The 12816-nt window shown below is 41.3% G+C and overlaps 1 protein-coding gene across 1 annotated transcript in view; it reads left to right on the forward strand.

Annotated features, from left to right (window-relative positions):
- Positions 1-242: 242 nt before the first annotated feature.
- Positions 243-12816, forward strand: part of LOC120562386 (multidrug resistance-associated protein 1-like) — a 39366-nt gene continuing 26792 nt past the window's right edge. Inside the window, exons 1-4 of the mRNA XM_039806099.1 lie at positions 243-284; positions 4089-4268; positions 5219-5344; positions 6097-6234. Coding sequence (XP_039662033.1) covers positions 243-284; positions 4089-4268; positions 5219-5344; positions 6097-6234 — 486 coding nt within the window. The remainder of the gene's footprint in view (positions 285-4088; positions 4269-5218; positions 5345-6096; positions 6235-12816) is intronic.

Genomic DNA, 12816 nt, shown 5'->3' on the forward strand with positions numbered 1-12816 from the left:
AAGTGTTAAACTTCTTCTCAGACTCGTGTTGCATTTAGAGACAAAGTGAAAAGCTGCTGGTGTTGAGGAGAGGGAGAGAGAGAGAGAGATCTCTACAGTATTTCTGACAGCAGCAGAATTCTCCGGTAAAATTCAACAAGAAGAGTTTACAAGAGAAGAATCAGAAGAAAAAGGAGAAGACTCTGATTAATTGAAACTCACTTAAAAACACCTGGACAAGAAGAAGAAGAAGAGTTGTGTAAATGGAGGATCTGTGCAGTGTGAGCGGTCTGGATCCTCTCTGGGTGAGTTTGACAGATCTTTAATATTATTAATAATTATTATTTATAAACTGAGTGAGCTAATGGTCTGATAATGAAGGTAAATTATTTAAATCAATCCTCAGTGTTACATATGTAACATATATTACATATGTTACATGTATTACATACTCACCTAAAGGATTATTAGGAACACCCTACTAATACCGTGTTTGACCCCCTTTCTCTTTCAGAACTGCCTTAATTCTTCGTGGCATTGATTCAACAAGGTGCTGGAAGCATTCTTTAGAAATGTTGGCAAATATTGATAGGATAGCATCTTGCAGTTGATGGGTTGAGATCTGGTGACTGTGGGGGCCATTTTAGTACAGTCAACTCATTGTCACGTTCAAGAAACCAATTTGAAATGATGTGAGCTTTGTGACATGGTGCATTATCCTGCTGGAAGTAGCCATCAGAGGATGGGTCCATGGTGGTCATAAAGGGATGGACATGGTCAGAAACAATGCTCAGGAAGGCTGTGGCATTTAAACAATGTCCAATTGGTACTAAGGGGCCTAAGGTGTGCCAAGAAAACCTCCTCCACACCATTACACCACCACCAGCAGCCTGCCCAGTGGTAACAAGGCATGACGGATCCATGTTCTTATTCTGTTTACGCCAAATTCTGACTCTACCATCTGAATGTCTCAACAGAATTCGAGACTAATCAGACCAGGCAACATTTTTACAGTCTTCAGGAGATTGTCTAGACCTGGACCACACCCCTAAATGCATTGAAGCAGCTGCCATGTGATTGGTTGATTAGATAATTGCATTAACGAGAAATCTTACAGGTGTTCCTAATAATCCTTTAGGTGAGTGTATATTACATATGTTACATATGTAACATATATTATATATGTAGTATATGTAATATATATTACATATGTTACATATACAACATTTTTAACATCCAGTACTGTGCAAAAGTTTTGGGCAGGTATGAAAAAAATGCTGTAAACTAAGAATGCTTTCAAAAATGGAAGTGTTAGTTTATTTTCATCAGTTAACAAAATGCAGTGCAGAACAGAAGAAAAATCAAAATCAAATCAATATTTGGTGTGATCCCCCTTTGCCTTCAAGACAGCATCAGTTCTTCTCGGTACACTTGCACACAGTGTTTGAAGGAACTGGGCTGGTAGGTTGTTCCAAACATCTTGGAGAACTAACCACAGATCTTCTGTGGATGGAGGCTTCCTCAAATCCTTCTGTCTCTTCATGTGATCCCAGACAGACTGGATGATGCTGAGACCAGGGCTCTGGGGGGACCATGCCATCACTTCCAGGACTTCTTGTTCTTCTTTACGCTGGAGATAGTTGTTAATGACCTTGGCTGGATGTTTGGGGTCGTTGTCCTGCTGCAGAATAAATTTGGGGCCAATCATACGCCTCCCTGATGGTATTGCATGATGGATAAGTATCTGCCTGTATTTCTCAGCATCGAGGACCCCATTAATCCTGACCAAATCTCCAACTCCATTTGCAGAAATGCAGCCCCAAACTTGCAAGGAACCTCCACCATGCTTCACTGTTACCTGCAAACTCTCATTATTGTACCTCTCTCCAGCCCTTCGGCCAACAATCTGCCTTCTGCTACAGCCAAATATTTCATCAGTCCAGAGCACCTGCTGCCATTTTTCTGCACCCCAGTTCCTATGTTTTCGTGCATAGTTGAGTCACTTGGCCTTGTTTCTATGTCAGAGGTATGGCTTTTTGGCTGCAACTCTTCCATGAAGACCATTTCTGGCCAGACTTCTCCAGACAGTAGATGGTTGTACCTGGGTCCTACTGGTTTCTGCCAGTTCTGAGCTGATGGCACTGCTGGACATCTTCCAATTTCATAGGGAAATAAGCTTGATGTGTTTTTCATCTGCTGCAGTAAGTTTACTTGGCCGATCACTGCATGTACGATCCTTAACGCTCCCTGACTTGTTGCAAGTGTACCTCTAAGAACTGATGCTGGTTTGAAGGCAAAGGGTAGTAACACCAAATATTAATATGTGGTTTAGATGTTTTTTTGGTCGCTCACTTTGCATTTTCTAAATTGATAAAAATAAACAATCATTATTTATATTTTTGAAAGCATTCTTAGTTTACAGCATTTTTTTCACACTTGCCTAAGACTTTTGCACAGTAGGCTACTGTATATTACATATGTTACATAACATAATACATACATACATAATACCTTAATATATGGAATAATAATATCAATCACTGCTCCTTCACAAAGGAAATGTTCTTAACTTTACAGCACTCCCTTAAACCAACTCACTGTGCCTTTTGGACAATTTAGAAATCTGGTGTTAAATCTGAAAACTTTGAATTGTAACTGCTTTACATAATTCTACTTTCTTTTGCATCCATATTATCCTAATTTATTCATCAAAATGTTTAGTGTCTTTCTATGATGTCACTTCTTTTCTGTTGTAACCGCTCCTCAATAGGGCTTTGACTTTTGCCCAAAAATCATATTCGAAGTTCGTTTTTATATTGATATTAATATTTGAATATATTCAAATATTTATTAATATTTTGACCATTAAATGCCTTCAGTCTAAAAAAAAAAATTAAGTCAGACCCTGGATTAAACACAAACAGTGTGCTTTCGACAGGAAGTTCGGAGCTTTCACCGGAGCCTACATAAGTGGTCTGATGTTTATACTCGTGTGCTGGTGTGTGCGTTGAGCCGGTGTGTGTGTGTGTGTGTGTGTGTGTGTGTGTGTGTGCTGGTGTGTGCGTGGAGCCGGTGTGTGTGGGCGGTGTTGCCAACTTAGCGACTTTTTTTCACAAAAGCGACTAGCGACAAATCTGGCGACTTTCTGTAAAATAAAAAAAGAGTCGCCAGTATTGTCCAGCGAGCACGCCATGTATTTCTCTCCTGTGGCCCCGAAACAGTCTCCTCTCTCTTCTGTCGAGTGACTGAGGAGCAGCCCCCCCTCTGTGCTCTCAGCCCCCTCCCCCTCTGTGCTCTCAGCCCTCCCCCTCTGTGCTCTCCTCATGTGCAGCAGCACTGAGCAGCAGGTAGGAAGGGAGGAGGGACAGGGTGGGGGGCCGGTGTAGGTAGAAGAGACAGCGGAACGCCACGGGAGAAAGACGCCGCTGAGCTGGCCTGGTCCTGGTCTGGCCCTGGTCTGGCCCTGGTCTGGCCCTGGTCTGGCCCTGGTCTGGCCCTGGTCTGGTCTGGCCCTGGTCTGGCCTGGCCCTGGTCTGGCCCTGGTCTGGCCCTGGTCTGGTCTGGCCCTGGTCTGGCCCTGGTCTGGCCCTGGCCTGGCCTGGCCCTGGTCTGGCCTGGCCCTGGTCTGGCCTGGCCCTGGCCTTCTTCTTTGAGAATTCGGGGGGAATGCACCCCAATTATATTCGAATAACGAAGTTCGGAGTCAATGCCCTACTCCTCAATGACCTCTGAGTATAAATAAAGGTTGAATAAATGTTTAGCTGTTTACAGATGACTCAGCTGTTTACAGATGACTCATCTGTCTAAAGATGACTCGGCTGTTTACAGATGACTCAGCTGTTTACAGATGACTCATCTGTCTAAAGATGACTCGGCTGTTTACAGATGGTAAGAGACTTGGTATTGTATTTAAAGATGTAAAGGTATGGACCCACAAAGCATTTAGTTTTGTCCTCTCAGACAAGAGTATTTATTTATTTATTTAGCTTAATCTTCCTCTTTCTTCTTACAGAGTAAAATACTTTTGTGTGCTCTAATTTAAGTTTTTTGTTAATTATTTTGTGTTTGAAATATACTAAACTTCTGTGTGACGGTGTTCTGTGTCCCAGGACTGGAACCTGACCTGGTACTCGTCCCGGCCAGACCTGACCCAGTGTTTCCAGCACACGGTCCTGGTCTGGTTCCCCTGTGTCTACCTGTGGACCTGTTCTCCTCTTTACCTGCTGTACCTGCAGCTCCGCCCGCACAGAGGGGTCATCCCGCTGTCCAAACTCTGCTGCAGCAAGACGGTGAGAACACAAACTACCTGTCTGTGTTTCAGCCTGTCTGTCTGTGTTTCAGCCTGTCTGTCTGTTTCAGCCTCTCTCTCTCTGTGTTTCAGCCTGTCGGTCTGTGTTTCAGCCTCTCTCTCTGTTTCAGTCTCTCTGTGTTTGAGCCTCTCTGTCTCTGTGTTTCAGCCTCTCTGTGTTTCAGCCTCTCTTTCTGTGTTTCAGCCTCTCTGTCTCTATGTTTCAGCCTCTCTGTCTCTATGTTTTAGCCTGTCTGTGTTTCAGCCACTCTGTGTTTCAGCCTCTCTGTCTGTTTCAGCCTCTCTGTCTCTGTGTTTCAGCCTCTCTGTCTCTGTCTTTCAGCCTCTCTGTCTGTGTTTCAGCCACTCTCTGTTTCAGCCTCTCTCTCTCTGTGTTTCAGCCTGTCGGTCTGTTTCAGCCTCTCTCTCTGTTTCAGTCTCTCTCTCTGTGTTTTAGCCTCTCTGTCTGTTTCAGCCTCTCTCTCTGTGTGTTTCAGCCTCTCTGTCTGTGTTTCAGCCTCTCTCTATGTGTGTTTCAGCCTCTCTGTCTGTTTTTCAGCCTGTCTGTGTTTCAGCCTCTCTGTCTGTGTTTCAGCCTGTCTGTCTGTGTTCCAGCCTCTCTGTCTCTGTCTGTTTCAGCCTCTCTGTCTGTGTTTTAGCCTCTCTCTCTGTGTGTTTTAGCCTCTCTGTCTGTTTTTCAGCCTCTCTCTCTGTGTGTTTCAGCCTCTCTGTCTGTGTTTCAGCCTCTCTCTCTGTGTGTTTCAGCCTCTCTGTCTGTTTTTCAGCCTGTCTGTCTGTGTTTCAGCCTCTCTGTCTCTGTGTTTCAGTCTCTCTCTCTGTGTTTCAGCCTGTCTGTCTGTGTTTCAGCCTTACTGTCTGTGTTTCAGCCTCTCTCTCTGTCTGTTTTTCAGCCTCTCTGTCTGTTTTTCAGCCTCTCTGTCTGTGTTTCAGCTGCTGTCTCTCAGTCTGGCTTCTTTCTGTCTGCTGGAGATGTTTTATTTCCTGGTGAAGAAGAACGAAGAGATCCAGAACCACCTGCTGATCCTGATTGGTCCGCTGATCAGAAGCCTCACTCTGGTACGTCACTGGTTGGCACGGCAACACTCGGGTTCTTCCGGATGCTTTTGTCAACATTATGTTTTGTCCTTTGTCGTATCGTTTCTTCAGCCTTGTTGCCTGTTGCTTGTTACCTTCGTTACCTTAGCCGTTGCTTCGTTCCCTCCGTTGCCCTTATACGTTCCCTATCCGTTCCTTCGTTGCCTTCGTTACTTATACCGTTTATCGTTGCCTAGTTTGCCGTCGCCTCGTTATCGTTGCCTCGTTGCCCGTTATCGTTGCCTCGTTATGCGTTGTCGTTGCCTTCGTTGCCTTCGTTGCCTTGTTGCCTTCGTTGCCTTTGTTGTTTCATTCTCTGGATGTTCTAACTAAACAAAATGTGTTTGATATTATTAAAGTATAGTATAATTATATTCTCCTCTCCTCCTCCTCCTCCTCCTCCTCTTCCTCCTCCTCCTCCTCCTCTCCTCCTCCTCCTCCTCCTCGTCCTCCTCCTCCTCCTCCTCTTCCTCCTCCTCCTCCTCCTCCCTCTCCTCTTCCTCCTCTCCTCCTCCTCTCCTCCTCCTCCTCCTTTCCTCCTCTTCTCTCCTCCTCTCCTCCTCCTCCTCTCCTCCTCCTCCTCTCCACCTCTCCTCCTCCTCTCCCTCCTCATCCTCCTCCTCCTTGTCCTCCTCCTCCTCTTCCTCCTCCTCCTCCTCCTCCTCCTCTCCTCCTCTCCTCCTCCTCTTCCTCTCCTCCTCCTCCTCTACTCCTCCTCTACTCCTCTTCTTCAGGTTCTGTCTGTGGTTATAATCCAGATTGAGAGGATGAAGGGCAGTCGTTCCTCCGTCCTCCTCTTCCTCTTCTGGACTCTTCTGGTTCTTTGCTCCGTCGTTCCTCTGAAGGTCAACATCCATCAGATTATTGATCAGGTATCAACATCCATCAGATTATTGATCAACATCCATCAGATTATTGATCAACATCCATCAGATTATTGATCAACATCCATCAGATTATTGATCAGGTATCAACATCCATCAGATTATTGATCAACATCCATCAGATTATTGATCAACATCCATCAGATTATTGATCAGGTATCAACATCCATCAGATTATTGATCAACATCCATCAGATTATTGATCAGGTATCAACATCCATCAGATTATTGATCAGGTATCAACATCCATCAGATTATTGATCAACATCCATCAGATTATTGATCAGGTATCAACATCCATCAGATTATTGATCAGGTATCAACATTCATCAAATTATTGATCAGGTATCAACATCCATCAGATTATTGATCAACATCCATCAGATTATTGATCAACATCCATCAGATTATTGATCAGGTATCAACATCCATCGATTATTGATCAACATCCATCAGATTTTGATCAACATCCATCAGATTATTGATCAGGTATCAACATCCATCGATTATTGATCAACATCCATCAGTATGATCAGGTATCAACATCCATCAGATTATTGATCAGGTATCAACATCCATCAGATTATTGATAACATCCATCAGATTATTGATCAGGTATCAACATCCATCAGATTATTGATCAACATCCATCAGATTATTGATCAGGTATCAACATCCATCAGATTATTGATCAGGTATCAACATCCATCAGATTATTGATCAACATCCATCAGATTATTGATCAGGTATCAACATCCATCAGATTATTGATCAGGTATCAACGTCCATCAGATTATTGATCAGGTATCAACATCCATCAGATTATTGATCAGGTATCAACATCCATCAGATTATTGATCAGGTATCAACGTCCATCAGATTATTGATCAGGTATCAATGTCAACATCCATCAGATTATTGATCAGGTATCAACGTCCATCAGATTATTGATCAGGTATCAACATCCAACAGATTATTGATCAGGTATCAACATTCATCAGATTATTGATCAACATCCATCAGATTATTGATCAGGTATCAACATCCATCAGATTATTGATCAGGTATCAACGTCCATCAGATTATTGATCAGGTATCAACATCCATCAGATTATTGATCAGGTATCAACGTCCATCAAATTATTGATCAGGTATCAACGTCCATCAAATTATTGATCAGGTATCAACATCCAACAGATTATTGATCAGGTATCAACATCCATCAGATTATTGATCAGGTATCAATATCCATCAGATTATTGATCAGGTATCAACATCCAACAGATTATTGATCAGGTATCAACATCCATCAGATTATTGACCAGGTATCAAAATCCAACAGATTATTGATCAGGTATCAACATCCATCAGATTATTGATCAGGTATCAACATCCATCAGATTATTGATCAGGTATCAACGTCCATCAGATTATTGATCAAGTATCAACATCCAACAGATTATTGATCAGGTATCAACATCCATCAGATTATTGATCAGGTATCAACGTCCATCAGATTATTGATCAGGTATCAACATCCATCAGATTATTGATCAGGTATCAACATCCAGCAGATTTTTGATCAGGTATCAACATCCATCAGATTATTGATCAGGTATCAACATCCAACAGATTATTGATCAGGTATCAACGTCCATCAGATTATTGATCAGATTTCAGATATTATATTAATGTCAACAGATTATTGATCAGGTATCAAACATTATATTAATGTCAACATCCAACAGATTATTCATCAGGTATCAAACATTATATTAATGTCAACATCCAACAGATTATTGATCAGATATCAGATATTATATTAATATTAGGGCTGTCAGTTTAACGTGTTATTAACGGCATTAATGCAAACCCATTTTAACCCCGACAATTTTTTTATTGCATGATTATCGCATAGACAGTTAAAGAAGGCTTAACGTTCTTTCGGATCTAGCTAGACCGGAAGCAAAATTATGAATCCCACTATGGCCACTCGGCATAAACATTCAAATGAAAAATAACACTCAGTAGCCGAGCTAACCCGTTTCACACACACAGACAGACGGAGACAGGCAGACACACAAACAAACAGACACACACACCTAAAACGGCTGAGCGGAGAAACGGCACAGTGGAGAGGATCGCAAATCGATAAGAGGAAAGAAAACTGAGAAACATCGAGAAACGCTAGTTATCTTGGAAACGATCTAAGTGGAATAACGAAGCTGAAGAGGTGTAGCTACACTACGGCACTTTTCCTGTCTAACAGCAGTAGCTGGTGACTGGTTTTGGTTGTCGTGTTTGAGCTGTGTTTCTTGTGTTTGAGCTGTGTTTCTTGGACTAACAGCTAACTGTAAGTTGGATTTCTGTGTGTTTGCTTCACTGAAGATAACGTCCTGCTGGCTGCTGCACGTCCACATGAGTCCGCAACTTTCTTTTTTTTTTTCTCTTCTCGGCATGTGTGTGTGTGTGTGTGTGTGGATAGGTTTGTGTTAACGCAGTGGTTTAATAGGGTTTGAGTAAGTTTTACATTGAAATGCTGTAGGGGAGGAATCATTTTGTGTAGCTGGAGTGTTTTAAGTGGAAACTGATAGAGAAACGGGTAAAAGGGTAGCTAGTTGTGTGTAATATCATTTGAAGAAATATTGCAGTTATCCTATTTGAAGGGTGTGATTTGGGTTGTTTTGGGTTCAATCTAACGGCTAAATGTTATTTATACATATGTTATTGTTCAGTAAGTAGTACCTTTTTTGTTAAAGAGTTGTCTGAGGTCAGTTAGCCCTATACAGCACAATAGATTTGTTGGTTAAAAGTAGGGTGGTATATGACTAATCAAAAATAGGTCACCCTTCGTGGTAGCTACTTTAAAGAAATGAACCCAAACACTTCATCATTCCAGTCTGAAGTTACGTTTTGCAGCTTGGGCATTGCACTTGACAATGCAAGTTTCTCAAGTCAAATATCCTACATGGCTTTAATAGAAAAATGTATTTTGAAGCATCGTGATGCATCGAGATATCGAATCGAATCGCTGACCGGATAATCGTAATCGAATCGGGAGACCAGTGAAGATTCACACCTCTAGTAGCTAGTAGACTCGTCACGGCGATTAGCTTTGGAGCCAGTAGTGACTCTACAGTCAGTGAGAGAAACAAAGGGTCTCCTCTGTTCTTTCTGACCACAGTGGGAAACCTGTAGCAGGAAAAGTTAACCCTCTCCTTGATTTTACGTTGGTTATAGAGAATGAGATTCAGGAAATGAGTCGGGGGAGTCATGAGGCAGTACTATCTGCAGTGGAAAATGGAGGTAACAGTGTTACATTATGTGACAGATTATTAGTTCCAAGTGAGAATGTTAGTGTGAAATTGAACACTACGTATATGCCTATGTTGTTTTTAATAAAAAAACATTTGCACAAAGCAAGCCGATCCACTTTTCCATGTTGATAAGAGCATTAAAACGAAAAAATATAATGGGTCAAAAAGAAATCAAGGGACATTTAGAATAGATAAAAATGTGTGATTAATTGCGATTAATCGTGAGTTAACTATGACAATGCGATTAATCGCGATTAAATATTTTAATCGTTTGACAGCACTAATTAATATCAACATCCAACAGATTATTGATCAGATATCAGATATTATATTAATGTCAACATCCAACAGATTATTGATCAGGTATCAGACATTATATTACAGTTTTTCTCAGTCGCTTTGGTACATTTCTTGAATCATCCTCAACATTTGCAAAACAGTAAGTGCATTTCTCAAAACAATTTGTACAAATAGCAAAACACCATGGATTACCTGCAAGAGCCAGTCTCTTGCTCAAAGTCCTTAGTTCATCTCTCAAAAGTAAATATCTGTGTCAATGAACACGTCAGTGCCATCAGACTGACAAGTCCTTGTGTCATTGTGTACGGATAAGACAGTCAAACTGCTTAGTCATATTGTCAATATAACAGTGTACTCTGGAGGGATGTTCTGATGTAAACTATGGCTAACATTTTGATGACAATTATTGTAAATTGTAAGTTATACCTTAGTGTATGTGGGAGTTTGATTGCAAGAGACTGGACAAGATTCACATTTACCCTTTTACTGTTTGCACTGTAATTTGTTGACAGACCATGTCATTGTGATACAGAAAGGAAAAGACAGCACTGCATAGCACAAAGAAAAAAAAAGTAGAAATGTGTTTTTCCCCATTTAATTGTTTAATTGACATTTAGATATAAAGAGTTTTAAGTCTGGAACCGAGCCAATCAGCTACGAGATGAATTGTGAGAATAAAACATTTGATTTGGCAAAACCTTTTTTGACAACGACTAAAAAGGCAAAGATACAAGACTATCAGAAACTATCAGAGACTTTAATGGTAGAAGCTTGCTCGAGACGTTTGAGGTATTTCTATGGTATCAGCGTGTTGGACCAATCAGAGACGTTGCTGTTATGCTTAGGATTGTGGGTACTGTAGTTTTTCTCCATAAGATTGCGGATAAAACATGTTTTTTCTTAAAACAAAGTTGATTTCATACAGTAGTTGCAGCTTTGCAGTGTTGCAGCCTTCCAGCGTTGCAGCCTTCCAGCCTTTTTTCATTTCATTTTCATTTTTTATTTATTAAACAGGAAAAGATTAAAGACAATCGGGCCTGACTCAGTGTAAAACTGATTTTCAGCAGGTTCCTGCTCTGCAGAACATAAAGACCATATACACAACAAAAACTCCTAGACAAAAACAGTCACAAACACACAGACCAGGAGAATGAGCAACAGGGCAAAGCCATAAAGCTGACTTAATGGTCGCAGGTAAACCTCTCCATTAAATAGCGAACAAATGTTAATTTAAATGATGTTATTGACGTTAAGGTTCTGATGTGCTGTGGAATGTCATTCCAGACTTTAGTGAGCACATAGAAAAAAGATCCCTGTCCATAACAGTTTCTAAAAGCCGGTAAAGGCAGAAGTCCATGTGTTGCAGATCTCGTAATACGCTTGGACCTTGAACTAGGTTTTGGAACCAATGTAGACAGAGCAGCTACAGTGTGACCATTTAAAATTTGATAATACAGTTTTATCCCAAGGCTTAATTTATAATTCTCAAATGTCAAGGCATTACAGAGAGATAGTGCAGTACAGTGGTGAGTCCATACAGGAAGCCTAACATGTAGCTTATAGGCTTTATTATAGAGTCTTATTACTGGTTCAAGAATCTCATTTGTTGTAAGTGACCAAACAGGTAAACAATACGACAAAGTGGACATAATGATGGCATGAAGATAAGTCTTTGAAACAGAAAGCAACAAATATGGTCTAATTTTACTATAAACAAATAACTTTTGGTTTAACTTACTGGTTAGGGTTCGGACATGCTCACAATAAGTAAGATGTGAGTCAAGAGAGACTCCAAGATACTTATAAGTGGATACAACTGAAAGTTTTTGATTAAAAAACATGATGGGATTAGTTATGGATAAATGTCTCCTAGGTGAATAGAAGTACATGCATTCTGTTTTCTTGGTATTAAGTGTTAAATGATTCTCTTCCAACCAGTTATGTAAAAGCTGGAGATCTGTATTAAGTTTGTGATTAATTGTATCAATATTTGAGCCTGAAAAAAAATAACAGTGTCATCCGCATATAGCAGAGAGCTAGAAAAATTAAACACATAAGGAAGATCATTAATATACATAAGGAAAAGTAAAGGACCCAAAATACTGCCCTGTGGAACTCCCGTGGAACACACTCGTGGCTCTGATGTTACTAAACCGATTTTCACAGTCTGAGACCTATCACTTAAATATGATCTAAACATATCTATTGTAGAGGAGGACAAATGAAAAGTAAGAAGTTTATTTAACAAAATTTGATGATTAACTGTATCGAAAGCTTTTCGAAAATCTATGTATACAGCTCCAGTAATCTGGCCCTTATTTAAGGACGCACGTATCTGCTCAGTGAAAAGCAGCAGAGCCGACATAGTTGACCGCATAGGTCGAAAGCCATGCTGGTGATCACTGAGCAGCTTCTTGTCTTCAAGGTAATTGACCAGTTGATTATATAATGCTTTTTCAAGTAACTTGGAGATAGTTGGGAGAACAAAGTTGATTTCATACAGTAGTTGCAGCTTTGCAGCGTTGCAGCCTTCCAGCCTTGCAACGTTGCAGCCTTCCAGTGTTGCAGTGTTGCAGTGTTGCAGGGTTGCAGTGTTGCAGCATTGCAGTGTTGCAGCATTGCAGCGTTGCAGCATTGCAGTGTTGCAGCATTGCAGTGTTGCAGCATTGCAGCATTGCAGCCTTGCAGCCTTGCAGTGTTGCAGCATTGCAGTGTTGCAGCATTGCAGCCTTGCAGCCTTGTAGTGTTGCAGCCTTGCAGTGTTGCAGCCTTCCAGCCTTGCAGCGTTGCAGCCTTCCAGAGTTGCAGCCTTGCAGCCTTGCAGCCTTTCAGTGTTGCAGCCTTGCAGTGTTGCAGCGCTGCAGCGTTGCAGTGTTGCAGCATTGCAGCCTTGCAGCCTTGCAGTATAAACATGCCGTCCCAGTTCTTCTCTGTCCGTTCTCAGCCTTCCAGT

This window comes from Perca fluviatilis, chromosome 7, assembly GCF_010015445.1.
Source record: "Perca fluviatilis chromosome 7, GENO_Pfluv_1.0, whole genome shotgun sequence".
In the NCBI taxonomy this organism is placed as follows: domain Eukaryota; kingdom Metazoa; phylum Chordata; class Actinopteri; order Perciformes; family Percidae; genus Perca; species Perca fluviatilis.